General features: G+C 60.7%; 1 protein-coding gene across 3 annotated transcripts in view; it reads right to left on the bottom strand.

Annotated features, from left to right (window-relative positions):
- The window catches only part of aPKC (protein kinase C iota type), an 88,375-nt gene that overhangs the window by 40,724 nt on the left and 26,850 nt on the right, over positions 1-20,801 (bottom strand). For all 3 annotated transcript variants that reach the window (XM_037219152.1, XM_037219153.1, XM_037219151.1), the window contains exons 5-6: positions 9,730-9,780; positions 3,228-3,313 (exon numbers count right to left, since the gene is read on the bottom strand). In XM_037219152.1, coding sequence (XP_037075047.1) covers positions 3,228-3,313; positions 9,730-9,780 — 137 coding nt within the window. The remainder of the gene's footprint in view (positions 1-3,227; positions 3,314-9,729; positions 9,781-20,801) is intronic.

Consider the following 20,801-nt stretch of genomic DNA (forward strand, 5'->3'; position numbering starts at 1 on the left):
TCCCCTGGCGCGGCGAGAGCCATGACCCATTCCGGCTCGGTACGAGTGGCTATCTCCCCAGGCGCGGCGAGAGCCATGACCCATCCCGGCGCGGTACGAGTGGCTATCTCCCCCGGCGCGGCGAGAGCCATGACCCCTTCCGGCGCGGTGCAGACGGTGGCCCTTCCGGCGCGGTACGGCTGGCTATCTCCCCCGGCGCGGCGAGAGCTGTGACCCCTTCCGGCGCGGTGCAAGCGGTGACCCCTTCCGGCGCGGTGTGAGCAGCCATCTCCTCCGGCGCAGCGAGAGCCGTGACCCCTTCCGGCGCGGCGAGAGCGACAACCTCCTCCAGTGCGGCGAGAGTCGTGACCCCTTCTGGTGCGGTGCAAGCGGTGACCCCTTCCGGCGCGGTGCAAGCCGTGACCCCTTCCGGCGCGGCGCGAGAGGTGACCCCTTCCGGCGCGGTGCAAGCCGTGACCCTTTCCGGCGCGGTGCGAGCGACAACCTTCTCCAGTGCGGCGCGAGCCGTGACCCCTTCCGGCGCGGCGTGAGCAGCCGCCCCTTCCGGCGCGCGGTCGGCGGCAGAGCCTGTGCGCCGCCGCCGCGCCGAATGACAAACTAATGGCCAGCCGGCCGGCTGATTGGGAATTCGATGAACGGCAGAGGCCGAGCGGAAGCGCACCTCATCCGGAGCGGAACGAAATCCCAGCGGCGGGAGGGCGGGCGCGCCGCGGCCGCCGGCGGCCTCATCTGAATACGCCCCAGCCCGCCGCGGGGCCAGCCGCGCTGGCATTGACGCGGTGCGGTGCACCGAGTGCGCGGGAAGCGGCGCCGTTTTCACAGGAGTGCTCCATTATTTAGCGCGAGTGTCCCTGCACGGCGCCGAGTTCGCGGTCCGTCCACCAGGATCGGCAGGACTCTGGGACGGTGGACGGCCGTCCGACGGCGCCTCTCGGTGAGCGCAGCGCCAGGACGCCGGTGAACGGGGGCGGCAGCGCCGGCGCAGCGGCGCAGACGGCCCCGCTTGGGGCGTGGGTGAGGTGGCCCATCCCAGACGTGGTCCAGGAATGGACCATTAGCGACGGTCCGCCGAAGGCCACCCAGCAGCCGTGACCTCGGCGGCACCCGCGGCAGAGTCGGGCGACGGCGCGGCACAGAGCCACGGCGGGCCAGCTTATGACGGCTTCTGCCATCGATCCCAGGTCAGGAGTGGCAGGAGCGCCGGCCGGCCGGCCGGCCGGCTGACTCGGCCTCGGCGACGGGGCTGCCCTGGACTGGCCCGCGACCCAGCGGGACCGTAGGGTCCCGGCGACGGGTTACGGTCTCGCGATCGACCCAACCGGTCGGCGGACAGAGGCGGACAGCCCAGTGACGAACAGAGCGCAACGAAAGTCTAGAAGAGGACGATGGGAAGGCAAGGAGGAGAGGCGAAGGGGTTACAAGATTTCGGCGCACAAGTTATTGGGGACGGTAAGATTGCGGGAAAGAAGAGCATAACGTAAAAGGAAGAAGCGCTGGGTAAGAAGAAACGGCAGGATCACTAGAGAACGTGTAGGGGACAAGGAAAAGATAATATGTGGAGGGCGGGGAGCCAGGTGTGGGACACCATGAGGACAAGGGGACGACTGTGCACAGACAATGAGCCAGCCGGAAAACAAGGGCAGAGCGACAGCAGGACAAGAGGACAAGCCGAGGATAAGGTCTGTCACTCTTCCGTTGGGGATTGCGGCGATGACGAGTTTAGCTCCAGATGCCGTGGCAGACTGACTACAGACTCCAGACAGGACCAGAATAGGAGCGCCTCTGGCTGGGACGCCGACACCGCCCGCCCAACTTGGCGAGGACGCCGAACAACGCCAATACGGACCGCAGCATGGCCCGCGCGTGCCGGCAGTCAGGCGGCGTTCGTTCGAGTGGGGTATGCATGCGATATCGACTGAGGCCCACTTATCTAGGTCATTTAAAGTCACGCGCTGTGGAAGTATGATATATGAACGCATTGCGTGAGTTAAGGGCATTACCCGCACGCGATGTCACGGGCATTTATGCATTGACGTCAATGTTGGCCGCCCCTACAAGAGTCTGGGTCAAGTCATCTCGGCGCTCCCGACCAGTGGCGCAGTCAAGGAGGGAGCTTAAGCCCCTCGACCACCCCAGTCAGGTTGGAGCGGTTATTCATCACTACACTACACTACACTACAGACACTACGGAACATAATGTCGAAATCTGGTGACCAGGAAAACTGTTTGGGCAAGAAATATCATGGCCACTACCATGGGCAGCGACATGTATGGCCCAGCAGACGTAATTTGGTAGCAGGACTAGCGAATAGCCGAGGGAATGTGCACGGAACGCAGCTGGAAGAATTGCATAAGGCACCAGGGCAAACGTAAATCGATAGCCCATTAATACGCTAGGTGCTGTACCTATCATCGTTTGTGGGGTTTGTTAACCTGTGCGAAGTGCGTACGTTATGTCAATGAGTCTGGGACCGCTCCTAAAACATTACCTCCCCCCCCCTCCCTTGCAAATCTTGGTAGCTCCCCGTCGCCAATTCTGGCTGAGCCTCTGCTCTCGACTCTGTCTCGTGCCCAGGACCCACTCAATCTACAGTTCACGCCCTGAACGCCCAAGAGCTGTAAAATGTCTTCGGATCAGGTGCGCAGAGCAGGCGCCAGGCCGCCTCGGAGAGCCAGAACACTGCCGGTCATTCCGGGCATAGGACAGTCGCTGCAGTCTGCCGTCTTGGGTCGGTCAGGCAAATGACAGGTCCACACAACAGCAACGGGAACGCGGCCCAAACACTGCTGTTTGAAACGAATGAGCTCCTAAAAAAGCATTGAAAAGAAGCCCACCGAAAAACTGTTGTTTTTGTTTAGTTGCATGCGTAGAAAGTTGCGTCATTTCCTCCGGCGCGCTTTATTGTATCGTGCCGTCTGCCGTTCACCCCTAACGCTGCAATGCCGCTGCAAAGTTCCGCTTCAGCATGGGGCTCGTGGGAGGCCTGTACGGAATACAGGCAGCAGCAATGCGACGCGGCGCTCGCGTCCCAGCCTTATGACAAAGTGAGCTGAAGACCCCACTGTGAGCTGAAGACCACAGGTGGCGCCGTTCCACTGTGTCTGCACTAGCTGAACTTGAAAAGCCGCCTAGCATTTAATATTCCTCCTCGCTCTAGAATTCGTGATCTGTTTTGATACGCACAACTCGTTCAACAGGCACAACTCAGGCAAACGTCAGGACTCACCCGGTTAAAGCGTTTGGCCTGGAAGATGTGCCCGTTGACCTTGTAGAGCTTGCGCCACCGGCGGGCCCCACGCCGGTATATGCTACCTGTCGACACGAACACGCCAGGTCAGAGCAGGTCACGCCCTCCGCTGGGCGGCATGACGTCACAACACGTGCCCGCCGGACGAAGCACGCTCGGAGGGCGTGGAGGGGACAATTGGCTCGCGCCCGCCGGCGGACTGAGGCCACTTCCCTGACACCGACGGCCGCCCCGGCACACGGCAGCGCCGAGCCGCTGGGTGGTGGCGCGTGGCCATGTCAAACCTGTCCGCGAAGGGCTCATACACGCGCGCTGGCCCCAAATCAATGGCGGAGCACCGCCGTCGGCCGGATCACGCCAGATCCTACAAATACGGGCGGGTTAGCATCAGGCTTAGGTTTGGTGCGGACTGTGGACGCTGTGGGTGGTTTGCGTCGAGTTCGCGGCGCTGGTGGATGTCCCACCAGCGCCGCTGAATTCTCGCACGAACCTGCGCCAACCCAATGACAGTATCTCCCATGGCGTGTTTCCGCGCCTGTTCGCTTTTCCACGTGCGGAAACACAAACCCACACAACTGACGCCAGCACCCTGGCGCATGAAAGACTCGCAACGGTCACCACTTTCCAATGTTGTTCCCTTCCTCTTGACTGTACTCTCCCTCACATCCGTCACCTTCCTCCTAGCTGCCATCTTGTCCCAACTGTCACATCAGTCCCTGTTGTCAAATTGTTCCCGGCCGTGACCTCCCTCCCGGCAGTCACCTCCTCCCAGACGTCATCTTCCGCTCAGTTGTCTTCCCCTGGTTGACCTCTTCCTCCCAAACGTCACCCCCTCACAGCGGTGCCCCCCCCCCCTTATCGGCTATACTTGTCCTCCGACAGGCAACTTCCCCCCTCCCCCCACCTGTCACCTCTCTCCCCGCTGTACTCTCCCTCCCAGCTGTCATCTCTCTCCCAGCTGTCCCCTCCCTCCGAGCAGTCACCTTACTCCCAGCCGCCCCCTTCCTCCCATATGTGACCTCTCTCCCAGCTGTTCCCTCCCTCCCAGCGGTCACAAACTCCCAGCGCCAACTCCCCCCCCCCCCATTTGTCATCTCTCTCCCATCTGTCACCTCTGACCCATCTGCCACTTCCCTCCCAGCTGTCCCCTCCCCCCTCCCAGCTGTTCCCTCCCTCCCAGCAGTCAACTAAGACTGCCTGCCTGCCACACTCGCAAGCCCGAGGCTACCCCGCGTCCTGCGCAGCCATCTCAGCCGCGGTCATGTGTCGCCACCAGCGAGTGAGCCAACTTCATCAACTCAAACGACCACTTGACGCCGCGCTCAAAAGTTAATGCTCGTTAGTTAACGCTCATTTCCAATTACCAGCGAGCGGTTCCCGCAGTCGGGCCCCATTTAATATCCGCCCCAATATCACCGCATGTTTTGACCGGTTGGTTCAGCTCCATGGTGGACGAAGCCTCCAAGACTAGTCAAGCGTTGCAGCTGGCACCAAAGAAACGACTCGTGGTGTAAAGACCAACACAGGGACATCGCGGCGACACCTCGTTGCCATGGGAACCACAGAAACAAACGACCTAGTCAAGACATTTGCAGTTCGCTCACGAACCATGGCGCACGGTTATTCATCCTGCTTTAAAAATGAGCACAGCGCGCGCCGTTACCTGCACCCAATTCTAGCGTGATCTTGCGGAGCCTCGGCCCTTGCTCCGTGTCGGCTCTGTCTGACGCAGCCTCTGGGCACGTGAGAGGTCAGCCCGCCGCTGACCCGGCCCGCGCCTGGCGTCCCCTCGGGCGTCGGACGGGGCCGGGCGACGCCGGCGCCGCTCCCGAGTGCCCCAATGAGCGTGTCCGCCGACCAGCCACCGACGCCGATAACGACAGCGCCGGAGGGGCCGCGCGTGATCATCGTCAGCTCTCCCCCCTCCCCCGAGTCAGCTCCGTCCCTCCCTCTCTCTCGAACTGTCGCTCTCTCCTCCGATGGCACAGGCCTCTTCGTCAAGCCCGCTCTCGGGCTGGGGCGATAGCGGCTGCACGTCGGTGCCACCGCATTCAACAAACGACCGGTCGACTTTACGAAGTGGGGCAATCAACATGCCCGGCCTCCTCGCTCCCATCCACCGATTCAGCTGGGTCTGGGAACCCAAATCGAAGTCTTTTCAGTGTCTTGGACTAACCAGAAATAACTGGAAATATCGAGAAAACGTTGCGTTGGTAGTGAACTTCTCCAATAAATCAATTCGTTGGAGGCGCAACTTCAGGATATGTTGCGTCTAAGCTGATTGATGTATATTACATCAGCAAGTTGTTGGAGATGAAAAGGAACTTCGAATATAAGAGCAACGCCTCAAGTAAAATCAAAAACCCTTCGAATACATCGGAATAAAATGCAACGAAGGAAATGCGCTGAGCCCAATAACAAACGTTTCATATTACATACACGTATCGGCGGTCGCATCACGAGCAATCACACTTTCAAATTCAAGTTGATCAAAAGGTGTTAAAACTGTTCACTAAATACCGTGATTGCCTTGATCAGTTGCTTTGAATGCGTCTTGATTGCCTGGGAATTGGGCATATCGATATCGTATTGTTGGTGAAACGATGCTATTGGGGGAATAAAGGCTTTGTACGTATGTATGTATGTATGTATGTATGTATGTATATATATATATATATATATATATATATGTGTGTGTGTGTGTGTGCGTATTGTATATATATATATACATATATATATATATATATATATATATATATATATATATATATATACAAAACCTTTTGCCGAATGAGGTTAAACAAAATATAGGGTCGATTGAGCTTGCTCAGAAAAAGCCCATCCAGGATAAACAGCATGAGAGCCCTGTCCCGAACCTGGCCGTCTCTCTTACAGGAGCTAAATGCATTGTCCCTTCAGCGAACTGGTCCCTTCAGCGAACTAAATGCGTGGTCCCGTGAGCTGCGAACCGATAGCCCTCAGAGGCTGCGCCTCTGCAGGCTGGTCACACCTTCCCGTTTCTCGGGGATGCGCTACAGCTTGAGCCGATATATCCATAGCTCTTTACTCACCCAGAGGCGGAAAAAACAGCCGTCAGCCAATCTCTCCTCTTTGCATGCAACCAAGGTTCGGAAGCCCAACTGATCGTTTCTCACCGAGGAACTGCGCCCTGGCAATCAACAGCCCACTTGCATACGGAGCGAACTCCCGAGCTGGCAGCGAACCATCCCTTCCCCGGGCCCGCTCCACCTGCCGCCGCCCTGTTTCGGCCCGGTCGGGAGGACGCCACGCCGCGCTGGGCCCGCTCCCCCCCGCGGCGGAGGATCGCCCACGCCTTGCCACCGCCACCGGCGGATCAGCGGCCCGACGCCAGCCGCAGCCGACCCGGCGCAGACGACGCCCGCTCCACCTGCCGCCGCCCTGTTTCAGTCCGGCGGGGAGGCCGCCACGCCGCGCTGGGCCCGCTCCCTCCCGCGGCGGAGGATCGCCCACGCCTTGCCACCGCCACCGGCGGATCAGCGGCCCGACGCCAGCCGCAGCCGACGCAGCGCAGACGACGCTTCAAACAAAGCCTGCATTATGCATTCGGCCGCCGCCGCCGCCGCCGCCGCCTGGAATACCAGGCGGCCCGCGGCCCGGCACCGCGGCCGGACGGCCCGAGGGCGCACGCGGGGGGCGCGCGGGGGGCACGCGGGCGGCGCGCGGCAGCCGTCGGAGGCGACGCGACGACAGCGACATGCGCCGCGGCGGGGCGGCGCCGTGGGACGACGGGGGCTGTCGCGGCAGGCGCGCGCGGCCGGAAACAATGTGGGGCGAGCCCGGCTTGAGGAGCAGACGCGACAATGGCGAGGTGCCGGACGTCGCGAGAGGGCGGCTTAGGGGAGCGCGGACAGTCGCGTTATTGTCAGTGCGGGGCGCAGCGTGGGGCCCACGGCCAAGCGGACATTTAATGATACTGATGACGATGATGATACTGAATGATACTGATAATGATACTGGCGGACTGTATAGCACGTATCAAATGATCGCTGATTATTCGGAGCAGCTGCATGGCCTTCCTGAATGGCCCAACGGCGTGAGATTTGGACTGTCCCTGAAAGCATGCTAAAGGCCCCAACATCTGAGACGTTCTAGCAGCTCCCGCCGAGACCCACAACGGGGCCATTTTTCTCAAAAAGCACCGAGAATCCCACCCTTCGACCTGCCCACTCAGCGGTCTTCGAGAAACATCGATGCCCTGCCATGCGACACAAATCGAGGCTGACACTCAGTCATAATCAGATACGCATCATCTGATAGTAGTCAGCATGATTTTCTTTCTGAAAGGCTCTGTTTTACAAATCTTCTGGGGTTCATGGAGCATGTTACTAGTCAGGTAGATGAAGGCAATAGTTCAGATGTCGTTTAACTGGACTTTAATGAGGCGCTTGATAAAGTTCCACACCAGCGTCTCTTAGAAGATTCAACATGCACGGCATTGAGGGAAAATTGCTTGGCTAGGTAGGGTATGGAAGGATAGGGTACGTACTTTTGGGCTGTGTTCAATGGTACTAAATCCCAGTGAGAGGTAGTAGAGTGGGTTCCACAGGGATCGGTGTTGGGCCCTTTGCTCTTTAATATTTTTGTTAACAGTATTGAAATAGGATTAGAAAATAAAGTGGTTAAATTTCCTCATAACGTCAAACTGATAAGGGGTCTCGAAAAATGGAGACCAGATGAAACTTGACTTGGAGAAACAGGTGAGCTGGGGTTCCCTGTGCCAGATGTCACCTTATTATGATAAGCGTAAGGTGATGCATTAGGGCAGTTCTGGCAGCGAGGACATTAGCTATAAAATGGTATGCCAAGAGTCAGGCTACATCGAGAAAGAAAGGGAAAGGGAGAAAGGGACGAGGAAGAAAGGGAAAGGGACCGGTCGCCCGCGGTGGCAGCTGCCGCACGGCCGCCGGGGTGATGAGCTGCAGATGGAGCTGGCGGCCGACGAGCCAGACGCCTGGGATGAGCCGGGTCGCTCAGCGAGCCACGCCACCCAGCATGGTCGACACCCAATCAGTAGACAGGCGCTGAGGTCAGGACCCGAGCAACAAACTGAGATGAGGTCGGCACGTAGCCAGCCAAAGAGCTGAGGTTGGGGCTGTAGCAGTCAAAGAGCCCAGGTTGGGCCCAAGCAGATAAAGAGCTGAGGTTGGGACCCAACCAGCCAAAGAGATGAGGTTGGGGATTTGGCAGTCAGAGCTGAGGTTGGTGCCCGAGCAGACAGAGCTGAGGCTGAGGTCCAAGCAGACAAAGAGCTGAAGTTGGGGCCATGGCAGACCAAGAGAAGAAGTTGGGGCCCAAGCAGACGACCATACCTGGACCTGGACCCGAGCAAATATACTGCCAAGCTGGCACTCCCTGCTCAGGTCCCCGGAGTCAGGCCAGTTAGATACCCGACAGTCCGACACAAGCTGCGACTCAATTACCGTGAGCAGCCCACATGTCAAGCACAATGGCTTGAACTGGCGGGTTCTAGGGCTTATTCTGATATAAATGTCAACCCCACTCTCCCTGGCGAGCATTTCTCTGCAATTACTACCGCTGTGTGCGCCCCACAGACACCTAAATCACCAAGCATTTCTCTGTCATTACTACCGCTGTGTGCGCCCAACAGACACCTAAATCACCGATCAAAATAGTATTTGGAATCGTCGTGACCGGTCCATGTCGGTAGGCAATCATTCGGCAGATTCCCCTCCATCAAGTTACATACCTTATGACTGACATCTTGATATCATGTCGGCCGTTTCGTGTCGTGAATGGAGCTGGTGGGGGCCATTGCATGCGCTTAATACTCTAGATAGCATGCAGTTACAGCAAAACAATGGCGAAACCACACACTTGTTGGCAAGTCTGTCGGGATCTACGATAGGATAATCATGTGACAATCTATAACGACAAGCCGCCTTCACATACCATATACCCATGGCACTTTCAGCACGACACTAGATGCCCAGGACATTTGGACAAAACACGTTCCAAATCACAGAGGTCGAGCGCAGCTTGGTTAGGTATCAGGGAAGTGGTCTCCTGCCCAATATAGCCACAGTCCACGTTTGTTAAGCTTCTGCTGGGTGTTCCTCGAACCTTGCGGGCAGCCTGTCGTCTCTGAATGTGAGGAAGTGGTCTCCTGCTCAATGGAGCTACAGTCCACATTTGTTAAGTTTCTGCTGGGTGTTCCCCAACCCTTGCGGGCAGCCTGCCGTCTCTGAATGTGAGGCAAGTCAATGCCCGTGCAGTTTCCAGGCTTGGGTCCAGTTTTGCGGTTATGCTCACACAGACGGCAGCTGCTTACTCCGTTCACTCATTGAGCCAAACTACACACCGCTACCCTTTTGAGAAACAAAAACTGCGAAACCGGACCGCGACCGGCCTGCGGTTGTCATTAACTGCGAAGACAAAGCACCGCAAGGGGCATTTGGCTCGACCGATGTCCGTCACTTACGATCCTCTCCAGCGCAGGGCATCCCCGGTGCCGGAGGTATCCCGGGGAACACTGAAAGAGACAGGACGCAATCGTCAGTCTTTGAATAGGCTGTCGCAGCCGAACTCAGAACCTCATAAGCTGCACAGCTCATTTCGGGTGACGAGTTTGACCGCACCACACGGACAGCCACTTGCCAACACCCGCCACGCTGAACGCTCACAAAGTGACCACTAATCGCGACATGAATGACATGGAAGTTGATGCTTCTCGAAATAATCGAACAGCCCTCATGCTTCCAAATTCCATGACAAAGTCATCGAAGGTCGTACGCCGAACGGGCCGGCCACGCTGACCGGCCCGATGTCCGGGGTCGCGGCAGCCTGACCCAGGCCTGACCCAGCGGCCTGACCCAGCACCCTGACCCGGGCCTGACCCAGGCTCGACCCAGATCCGACCCAGCGGCCTGACCCCGCCGCTGGCCCGAGCCGGTGCGCAGCACTCGTCCCACCACATTAGCATGTCGTTTGTCTCGGGCCGGATTAGGGCGCATCCTACGGCATTAGCATCGGAGTCGACTGGGCCGCTGCGAGCGGGCCATCCACCCCGGGAGCCGGCAGCGGCGCCACGCCGTGACTGACGAGGGACGGCCGTCCGGCGACGCTGAACACACACACACCGGCTGAATTGAACAGCGTCGATCCCGACGTCACTCGGCTTTCAACAGCGCGCTGATGTTAACATAACAACGGGGCGTAGGGTCGGGGGCAGAAAAAGCCGCCGGATCACTGGCGCGCGGCGCGGGCGCCCCCGACGAGCCGCTCGTGCGATGTGCCGCGGTCCATACAGCAAAGGCCTCGAAGTCGTGAAAGACGGTTCCGAAGCCGCACTCAGTTCAGTTCATAAGACTTGTCAACAGAGCTGGAATGACGGGCTGCAGTGTGTGTGAACTAACGCCGCTGCAAGGATTGATAAAAAGCCAAAAGTTGAATTATTGTGGCGGGCTTGTCAACATCCACCATCTTGAAAGATAATCGTACAGTTCCTGACAACTGCCACCAGCGTTAATGCCTGTAGCAATTCTGAATTCAGAGACCGACCAAGTATCAAACAATTAAGGCTTCCCCAATTCAACAACCCAGCCAACTTAAAACACGGCTGCAGCTCATTAAAATCCTGCCTGTCTCAGTCCAGAATCGTGCAGCTACTTTGCAACCGTCGACGCTTTCCGCCAGCATATAAATGGGCAGAACCAATTAAGTAATGATGAATAATTACACAGATCAATTGACTCCCACCATGCAAGTGCTTTAGCGTTTCTGCAGCCTGTTACGTAGAAGTACCATAAACATTTTCATCGTAAAATAACCGCGCTATCACATTTTTCGGTTTTAATTCTACACGCATTCAATGTCTGCATCCCTTCAAGAAACAAACTTGCTGCGTCTGTCACGAGCCGGAACGTCTGAGACAACGCTCCTCCAGCCTCCAACACATCCAAGCCCGACACACAGCAAGGCAAGTCGCACGAGCGCCGAGCCCACGGGCCGCCATCCAGGCCGCCACTGCACAAGGCTATCACCGGAGCTCCCCCACCATCCAGCCCCCTCCCCCCCCCCCCTCCACTCTTGCGCACAGGCCATCACCGGAGCTCCCCTAAATCGAGGCCGCCCCCCCCCCTCCCCTACATACAGGTCACCATCGGAGCTCCGGTGGCTGTGACAGTTTGGGACCCAGAACACAGGGCGCTAGCCACCATCAGCCCCAGCAGCTCAGTCAGCCTTCGGGCCCGCGGCCCGGCCCGGCCCGGTCCCGGGCAGCGTGGCAGCTCGGCCATAGCAGGCCGACTCCGGGATTGGGCGCCATCAAGTGAGGCCCTTCGAGTCGGCCAACTTCTTCAAACAAGTTTTAACTCAATAGAAGTTTGAATGACTGCGGTGGTGGGCCAAGTCGCCGCAACAGCTCCTCCTTCGCGGATGCGCCAGCTGGCTTCGGTGAACCAAACCAAGCCGGTTCCGGACGTGGCCCGGCCGCGGCTTGGAGTGGTCCAAAGTGGTCCAGAGTGGTCCGCTTTATTGCCGGGAGGTCCAGAGTGGTTCAGTCGGACGCGGGAGGCTCCAGAGTGCACCAATCGTTCCAGAGGGCGGTTTTAGAGTGAAGAATGGTCAATGGCCTGATTCAGCGTGACCCGGGGGCGGAGGGGGGGGGGGGGCTGGGGGGCTCGGGCCGGCTCGGCCATAGTCCGAGACGCCTCAGGCTCCTGGGCCGGGCGGTAACGTGTAACGTTAATGTAACGTTTAACGTTTAACAGGCCGGGTGCCGTAACGTTTAACGTCCGGCGCGTTCGAGGTAAGACCTGGCGTTACCGACACGGCGGCAGTTAACCGCCGGAGCCGCTGAACGGAGCGGCTGTCTACGGCAGCCCCCACCATCAGCGAGCGTCCCAAGCAGCGTCACTGAGTCGGGCGGCCTCCAAGACCCCGGCACTACCGAAGATCGGCCAGAGCCGCTCTGAATACACAAAACCCTCAAGTGAGTCACCCGGCAAAAATGAAGAGCGGACGGCGTGCTACAGAATGCAGCTGAGAGGGAGATTTGGGCGATTGGATTCGTTGCATCGTGAGAGGTTAGGCTTTCACACCGACGGCACACGCCGAGCTACATGCACGCGGCACAAAGGCACCGCAGTCAGTCGACTCGCCCCACTCAGAATGTAAGGCTGTGTCCTCACGGTAAACACACAACCGGCGAACGATGTTGACCTCCGCGCGTGATAGGCATGATCCGTGTTTGCGGTTGACTTACGCCCCGCGTCTCGTGCGAACAGCGTTGGCCATCGCCCCCAGGCGTCGACCCCGTGCAAACAAGCGCACAAGAGCCCAGCCAGCTCGTGTAACTACCAACACCTGATCTCCCCACGAGCCGCCGCCGCCAGCGACATCTTTGAGGAGACGTCGCCGACAATTACCGGCCGTCCCCCTCGCCTCGCGAGCGGCTGGGTCCCGCCCGCCACCTCGCCTCGCGACCGGCCGCGTCCCGCTCGCCCCCTCGTCTCGCGACCAGCCGAGTCCCGCCCGCCCCCTCGCCTCGCGAGCGGCTGGGTCCCGCCCGCCACCTCGCCTCGCGACGGGCCGGGTCCCGCCCGCCACCTCGCCTCGCGACTGGCCGCGTCCCGCCGCCACCTCGCCTCGCGACGGGCCGGGTCCCGCCCGCCACCTCGCCTCGCGACTGGCCGGGTCCCGCTCGCCACCTCGCCTCGCGACGGGCCGGGTCCCGCCCGCCACCTCGCCTGGTGGCGGCGGCGGCGGCAGCCTCCTCCGGACCGACCGAGCCAGTCGTGGCGACACGGTAATGCACCTCGTCTGGAGGCGGGAAAAATCCATTGTAAAAGCTCCTGAATTGAAAAGTCTTTTCGACTGTCAGGTGGTTGGAAAGGTACATACGGTAGTCGAGCGAAAAAGAAAGGCAGAATGGATATGATGGTGATCATCATATACAGCAAGACACGCATCGCAGAAAATGAGCAATAAGGCAATAGCCGCTGTGGTATGAGCCATTACGTAATGGCTACATGGTACATCATTGCTGCCTGCATGACTGGCGCGGTAACAATGGAGTTGGCTGAACCGCACGGTAGCGTATTAGGCGGGGTAAAACACCGCATCAAGCTCCGAGGAGCACAAAATGTGTTACGTCACCGAGCAGGAGAGCACTGTAGGAGCACTGAGTGCGCTATGTTGCGACGTAGGGCACGAGCTGAAGCACCTCATCCCATCTCCCGACGAACATCCCGGCACGCAGATATCAGACCGTGTCTGTGGTATGACACACTTCTCGCGCAAAAGGGAGCGCAAAAGAAGAAAGGAAGCTCCGCTTCAGCTCCCAGATTGCCCCGTTCGCCATCTACATAAGGATGTCTTTACATCTGGCAGCTGCCAGCTCAGAGCGGCGCGGCCTGCGCTCCGAGGCCCATGGGAGGAATGACCGCCTGCTTCGTCTGGCGATAGCTCCCAGACGGGTCGACCCTCGGCCCGGCTAGCTCGATGACAGGTCGACTCTCGCCCGGCCAGCTCGGCGACAGGTCGACATTCGGAAGCCGGTGGCCGACCGCAAGGACGGCCGCCGGTGCCACTGCCGGAGCGTGCGGGGTGCCGCGGGTGCCGCCGCGGGTGCCGCGGGTGCCGCGGGTGCCGCGGGTGCCGCGGGTGCCGCGGGTGCCGCGGGTGCCGCCGCCGGAGCGTGCGGGGGGCCGACGGACCGCAGCCAGTTGGACCGGCAGCCTTTGTTTCAGGGTTGCGTAGCGCAAGTAATCGCGCCACCTTTTACGAAGCGCTGGCGCCCGCACTGGCCATGATACGCCCGGAGGTCATTGCGCCCGCCGGGAATCGAACCCACATCGCTCGCGTGGAAGCCGAGCACGCTGCCAACAAGGCGATTCAGGCCCTGGACGACGAGCCTTTAGTGAGGCATCCCGATCATTCGGGAACGTACGCAGGAAATCGGAACGGTGCAGACAGTGGGGCTAATGACACGGAGAAAAAGAGAAAACCAGAGGTTAAAAGAGAAAAAGGCGACTTCAGAATAACAGAGAACAGTCATGCATAAAGGATGTGCAAGAAAATGAAAATATATAACTTGGATCGACCCTGATTTAAAGGGACGGACGAACAATCAAAACGGGGTTAATCGACAGCGGCATCCGGCAATAACTGAAGGATTTTGCGCCGCCTGAAGCGCTCCAATCGTTTCAAAGTGCGTCGAGTCACCCACGCGCCTAATGTAAGGCAGCCGACGAGCTTATTAAGGCGCGCGGGTGAGCTCCTCGGCTGTTCTATAAAACCATATTAAGGGCGAGGCAGCCACCGTCGAAGAGTGTCGGTGAACACCGCACCTTCCGCGTAATCGCGAGATCAGCGCTGCACATTTACCAACTCCCTCGATAATCCCGCGTCAGCTAAACGCCCACACCAGACAGGAATCCAATGTAAAAATGAAATGTCACGTCGACGTGGAAACATTTCCAAGTACGAGACAAACAGACAATATTACAAAATTGGATACCAGTCATTTTGCGTCGTACCCAGACCGTCTCTACCCCCCTCCCCCCCCCCCCCCAGAGCGCCTCTCCCGCGGTAGAGCATCGCAGATCCCGATGTCACTAGCGTCAGCGCCGGATGAGCGGTCAGTGACGCCTCGCCACCCGACCCGAGGTCATCAGCGTCAGCGCTGGGTGAACCGTCAGTGACGCGTCGCCACCCGACCCGAGGTCACCAGCGTCAGCGCCGGATGAGCGGTCAGTGACACGTTGCCACCCGACCCAGGGTCACTAGCGTCAGCGTTGGGTGAGCGGTCAGTGACGCGTCGCCACCCGACCCGAGGTCACCAGCGTCAGCGCTGGGTGAGCGGTCAGTGACGCGCCGCCACCCGACCCGAGTTCACCAGCGTCAGCGTTGGGTGAGCGGTCAGTGACGCGTCGCCACCCGACCCGAGGTCACCAGCGTCAGCGCCGGGTGAACGTCAGTGACGCGTCGCTACCCGACCCGAGGTCACCAGGGCCAGCGCTGGGTGAACCGTCAGTGACGCGTCACCACCCGACCCGAGTTCACCAGTGTCAGCGCTGGGTGAACCGTCAGTGACGCGTCGCCACCCGACCCGAACGATATCGCCCCCAATCACCGGTCGTTCCAAACGTAAGATAGACCTCCATTAAGGACATCGCCAGCACACTATGCTGGCGATGTCCTCAGTCGATGGTCGGTACCAGCGGCTGCCCGTCACCGCCGACAGTGACGACGGTCGGCGGTGTCGCCGGCTGGCCGGGTCGGCCGCGGGGATGACACCACCCACCGAGCTGGACGGCGTAATGAGGCCTGTTGTGCCGGCGCTGTATCGGTTAGCGGCGCATTGACGCGGCGCATTTGCCGACGAATATCGCGTTATGGCCGCAAGCTTTCGCGGCCATTCGAAGCAGTGCGTTGCATACATACTTGCTTCCGTCCTACCACCCAATGACCATCATTCATGTCGGCCGCCGAGGTAAACAAAAGCTGGCGTCGGCGCCGCCCGGCTCCGCGCTGCCGCCTGAGCTCGGACGCCGCCGGGCGGGCGCTGATCGACAGCTGGGTGCCGGCCGCAGCTCCGCTCCGGCCCGAGTCAGCCGCCGCTCCGCTGCCTGCTCCCGTCGGCCCTCCGTCGGCCCTCCGTCGGCCCGCCGGCTGCCGACTCTATCCGCGGATCGGCGGCGCGGGCCGGGCTCTGCCGGGCACGCCGCGCGGGGGGCGTCACGGCACGCCGGCGGAGGCAGCGCCCCTCCCGGCGTCACGTCACGTCTGCAGTGTCACGTCACTGCTGACGACCCTCCTCGGGGCGTCACGTCCTCCCTGACGGCGCGCCTCTGAGGCGTCTGGCCGCCGCCTGTGCTGGTGTCATCCCCGGACGCGACTGGGGATTCCGGCCGCTAAATCGGCGGCCGCGAGCCGCCCACGTGCCGGGCGGCCGAGCGCCGTTCGGCTGCCGGCCCGGCGATGTACGGCGGCCGGCGAATCGTGCCTCTCCAGACGGCGAAGCACGGCGCCGGCGGACCCGCGGAGGGGCGGGGGAGGGTCCGGCGCAAGGCTGGAGGTGGTTGTGGTGACCACGGATGTCACGGTGCTTTATGATGTGATCGGCCGGTGCCAACGCTGCGCGCCACGGACGCAGAGCACAACAGTCACGAGGAGATGGATTGGTCCCGAGCGAAGAAGACAAATCCGCATGGAGTCGTCCATGGAAGTTCATAACCTCTCATCTAATGACTGAAAACGAGCGCTCGCCGCGCCGGTTTCCGCTAACCTTAATGAAGACTAAACACTGAGCTTGCATGGCAGTTGGTTGCAATATTACATCGTCTAGCCATCCCACGGCGATGTGAATCTTCAACAGTTGCGTGACTGCATAACCATGAATGGCTGCACCAATCCAAATTTACCGTCCTTACAGTCTCATCACGGCCCCGAGCAGTTCAACACGCCTGTTGGTTTACCCTACTTCGGGATATGTTACGACGCAGGCCCTTCTGAACGCGACGCATTGTCTTTATCTTGGGTGCTAAGGTTTGCTGCTAGCCTCCCCTCCCCCCCACTCCCGCGACGCCTTTCGCGCAGAGATCTATCACGCTCATTTCCAGCCGCAATGACGACATCAAATGCAGGGAGCGGGGTTAGTGAGGCATTCGGAAACCCGAGCGGATCCGTAAAAATGGCAAAAGGCTGAGGCATAAAAAACGCCCGCCGGCTAAGTACGTACATTCGTCTTGGTAGTTAAAAATACACGGCGTGAGAACAGCAATAAATCGTTTTGTGCTGCGCACGTCGTCCGCGTGTCAGTGGCCACGACACCGTCGCAGGCCCACAAAATGTCTTCGGCGGCAGACTCCGAGCTCTGGCAGTCGTCCCTGAAGGCCGAGCACCGAAAGTTCCGTCGTAAACAGCATTAAAAGTGGCGTCCGTGTCTCCGACCGGCCGGGGGCGCACGCCGCGCCGGTCCGTCGCCGTACACCACAGCCGTGGCCGGCAGCACGGAGACCCGAGCGGAACTACGCCACCACACGTCTCCCACGCCGTCCAGGGCGCACCGACGTCCTCTGTGCCCGCTGCCAGAAATGGCGGCAAAGCTAAAAGCGGCAGTCCTCGTGAATGCTCTAAATTCAGAAGCGCCCTTCCCTGAAATGATCAGAAACGAAGCCCACGGCTCCATCTCTGGCCGCTCGTCAGACATCGCGGGACTTCCCCAAACAAGACGTCACCAGCAGAAGATCCCAGTCACACCGCGGCACTCCCCCCTCCCCCCTCCCCCCCTCCCCGACCCAAACAGCGAGGTCTGTTGGGGGGCCTGAAGCCCGGAGCCGCGCGAGCCGGCGGCGGCGCCGGCCATCGGCTGACCTGATCCTGCCAATTGCCGTCGAACGACGGCCCGCCCTGACGCGGCGGAGCGGACCGAGGGCGAGCCCAGGTCGCGCGCTGCTGGCCGGCGGCGGTGCCGCGCGGCGGGACGAGCGCCGGCCCGGGTCACTCGTCGCCGTCGCACTGATTTCATGGGCCGTCTGCTCGGCCAGCGAGGCGGACGGGGTCGAGAGTGCCCGTCGGGCTGCCCCGAGGCCCCAGGGAGGCTATTGCGGATATTGAGGGCGGTGGCGGAGACGCTGCAGATGGCAAACGGACGTCGCAAAAAGGAGACGAGAAGATGTACGCGGGGATGGCGCATCCATGCATTGCTGGAAAGCCGGATGTTCGCTCTGGACGAGCTGGAAGTTATGCTGGGGACGAGTGGGGGAGACGATGTGAGGGATGTGGGATAACAAAAGAGGGAGGACGGGACGACGCACATACATCACGCATCTCGCAATAACAAGACGGTGGAAACGAATAAGAGCCAATATCCCAACCGAAACAGGAAGACAATGGCGGGAATGGGAACGGAAACCGAATCAGGCCTCGCCCCAAATCACGACAGTGTTGCCGTATGAGACGTCGCCACCGCTCGCCCTCATCGGGCCGCATTCATGATTCAGTCGCGGGCGGCACGCGAGGTCGGCGTCCTCGCCCGCCGCGGGCAGTGCATACCCCCGCCAGAGGGGCAGAGAAGCCGGCCACAGCCTCTGCCCCGTCTGGGGCCCGTCGGCGGCCGCCACGCTCCGCTCCCAGACCGTGCTGAATGGTCAGAGGGCCGCATCCTGGGGAGGTCGGGCGCGGGTATGGTCCTGGAGAGAGGTGAGGCGCGGGTATGGTCATGGAGAGAGGTGAGGCGCGGGTATGGTCCTGGAGAGAGGTGAGGCGCGGGTATGGTCCTGGAGAGAGGTGAGGCGCGGGTATCACCCTGCAGAGAGGTGAGGCGCGGGTATCACCCTACAGAGAGGTGAGGCGCGGGTATGGTCCTGGAGAGAGGTGAGGCGCGGGTATGGTCATGGAGAGAGGTGAGGCGCGGGTATAGTCATGGAGAGAGGTGAGGCGCGGGTATCGTCCTGGAGAGAGGTGAGGCGCGGGTATGGTCATGGAGAGAGGTGAGGCGCGGGTATGGTCATGGAGAGAGGTGAGGCGCGGGTATGGTCCTGGAGAGAGGTGAGGCGCGGGTATGGTCCTGGAGAGAGGTGAGGCGCGGGTATGGTCCTGGAGAGAGGTGAGGCGCGGGTATCGCCCTGCAGAGAGGTGAGGCGCGGGTATCGCCCTGCAGAGAGGTGAGGCGCGGGTACCATTCTGGAGAGAGGTGAGGCGCAGGTATCGGTACGTGCGTGCGTGCGTGCGTGCGTGCGTGCGTGCGTGCGTGCGTGCGTGCGTGCGTGCGCCCGTGCGTGCGGGCGCGCGTGCGTGCGTGCGTGCGTGCGTGCGTGCGTGCGTGCGCGCGTGCGTGCGTGCGTGTGCGTGTGTGAGCAGGGTCTGCTGGAGTGGATCTGCAGGCGTGGCTGGGGATAACATCGGTGCGACAGCCCGTTTGGGCGTGGGTGCGACACTTCTCTGCCGTTTTATGCCGCCTTCTTTCAGTTCTACATGGAGTTCACCCGTACCCAACGACCGCCGATGGATTCCAACGGCGCGACACCGCTTGAAGAGGCGGATCTTTCTAGCGCGCGCGCTAGTCAAGAATGCGTTCCAATCAGGAACCCTCGCTATTGGAATAGCAATAGCCAGCCCGCGGAATGACGACGGAGCCGCCAGGGCCAGCCAAATAGGCTGCCAATATGCAGGGAGCGGCGCCGCAACCTCGTACGCACGACGCTGACGTCACTGGTGTTGATGATGATGAAACAAATGACTGCAATGGAGCTGATGATGATGACGATGGTAGAGACGGTGACGGTGACGGTGATGGCGATGGCTGTGATGACGGCAAGCGTCATACTGCGTGCTTCAGCGTCCCGGCGGGCGCCACCAGCTGCGCTGCGGCTCCGTTCCACTGCCGGAGGCGCGACGCCCGGGCCCGGCCGGCCGTCGGGCCGGCTCTGTCGGCGCTTCGGCGCTTCGGCGTCTGGCGGCGGCGGCCGCTCCTACCGTCGCCGGCGGCCGTTCCTGCCGTCGCCGGCGGCCGCTCCTGCTGTCACCGGCCGCCAGCCGCAAAGGGCCGCCACGAATGGGCGGACGGGCCAATGTGCAGCGTCCGTCCGGTGTCGACGGCCGGCCATGTCAAACAAGTGGTAACGAGCTGCCGGCTCGCTCCCCCCCCCCCCCCGCCCCTGAGGACGCCTATTCAGCAGCCAACGTTACAAAACAGAAACCGAGAGGCAGCACGGAGAAGCTGTCTATCCGCGCGGCCGCCGTTCGCTGCCGTTCGCGCCCTGCTGTGCCTATAGCTGGCGTTGGTTACATATAGCAATCAAAACTGCAAGCTCTGTACGACGCACGTCTCTAAGGCGAACCTCCCATTGACCGAATCAGTGGCCAAAGCCACTCAGCCGAGTCTCGCCGGAGTCACGGCGCCAGAGAGCACCGGGGCTGAGCAGCGTCACGCCAGTCCCCTACCCTACCCTGCCCGTGTCTCACGCCTGATTAGATTAGCCTAGCCCAGCCTAGCCCCGCCTTGCCTTCCTTTGTCTTCCCCTGGCCTGTCCCGTCCTGCATAGCTCCGCGCTATCCTGTCCTGTCCTGCAACGGCCTTGCCTTGCCTTGCCTTGCCTTGCCTTGCCTTGCCTTGCCTTGCCTTGCCTTGCCTTGCCTTGCCTTGCCTTGCCTTGCCTTGCCTTGCCTTGCCTTGCCTCGCGGGCTTGCCCCGCCCTGGTCAGCCCTGTCCTGCCGGCCCACATGCGGGCGTCGGCCGGCGGAACACAATCTGGTCGGCCGTTCCCGTGTCGACACCGACCGCGTCCCGACAGATGGGCGCCCAGATGGGACGGGAGATGGGCCTGCCACCGGCCATGCTCGGCCCGGCGCACCGGTCCCGGGGCGGGCGGGCGGGCGGGCGGGCGGTCCGGGTCCTGGGCACCGGTCTCGGGTCCTGGTCCTAAGAAGGGGTCCTGGATCGGGATGGCGGTCCGTTTCCAGTTCGTGTGGTTTGACGGCAGGTACATGCGGACAATGAATGCCCTCGAGGTGACGCCGTTCTGCAACCTGGTCGCCACAGCTGCT

This window comes from Pollicipes pollicipes, unplaced genomic scaffold (assembly GCF_011947565.3).
Source record: "Pollicipes pollicipes isolate AB1234 unplaced genomic scaffold, Ppol_2.1 Scaffold_4295;HRSCAF=5057_pilon_pilon_pilon, whole genome shotgun sequence".
Lineage (NCBI taxonomy): Eukaryota > Metazoa > Arthropoda > Thecostraca > Pollicipedomorpha > Pollicipedidae > Pollicipes > Pollicipes pollicipes.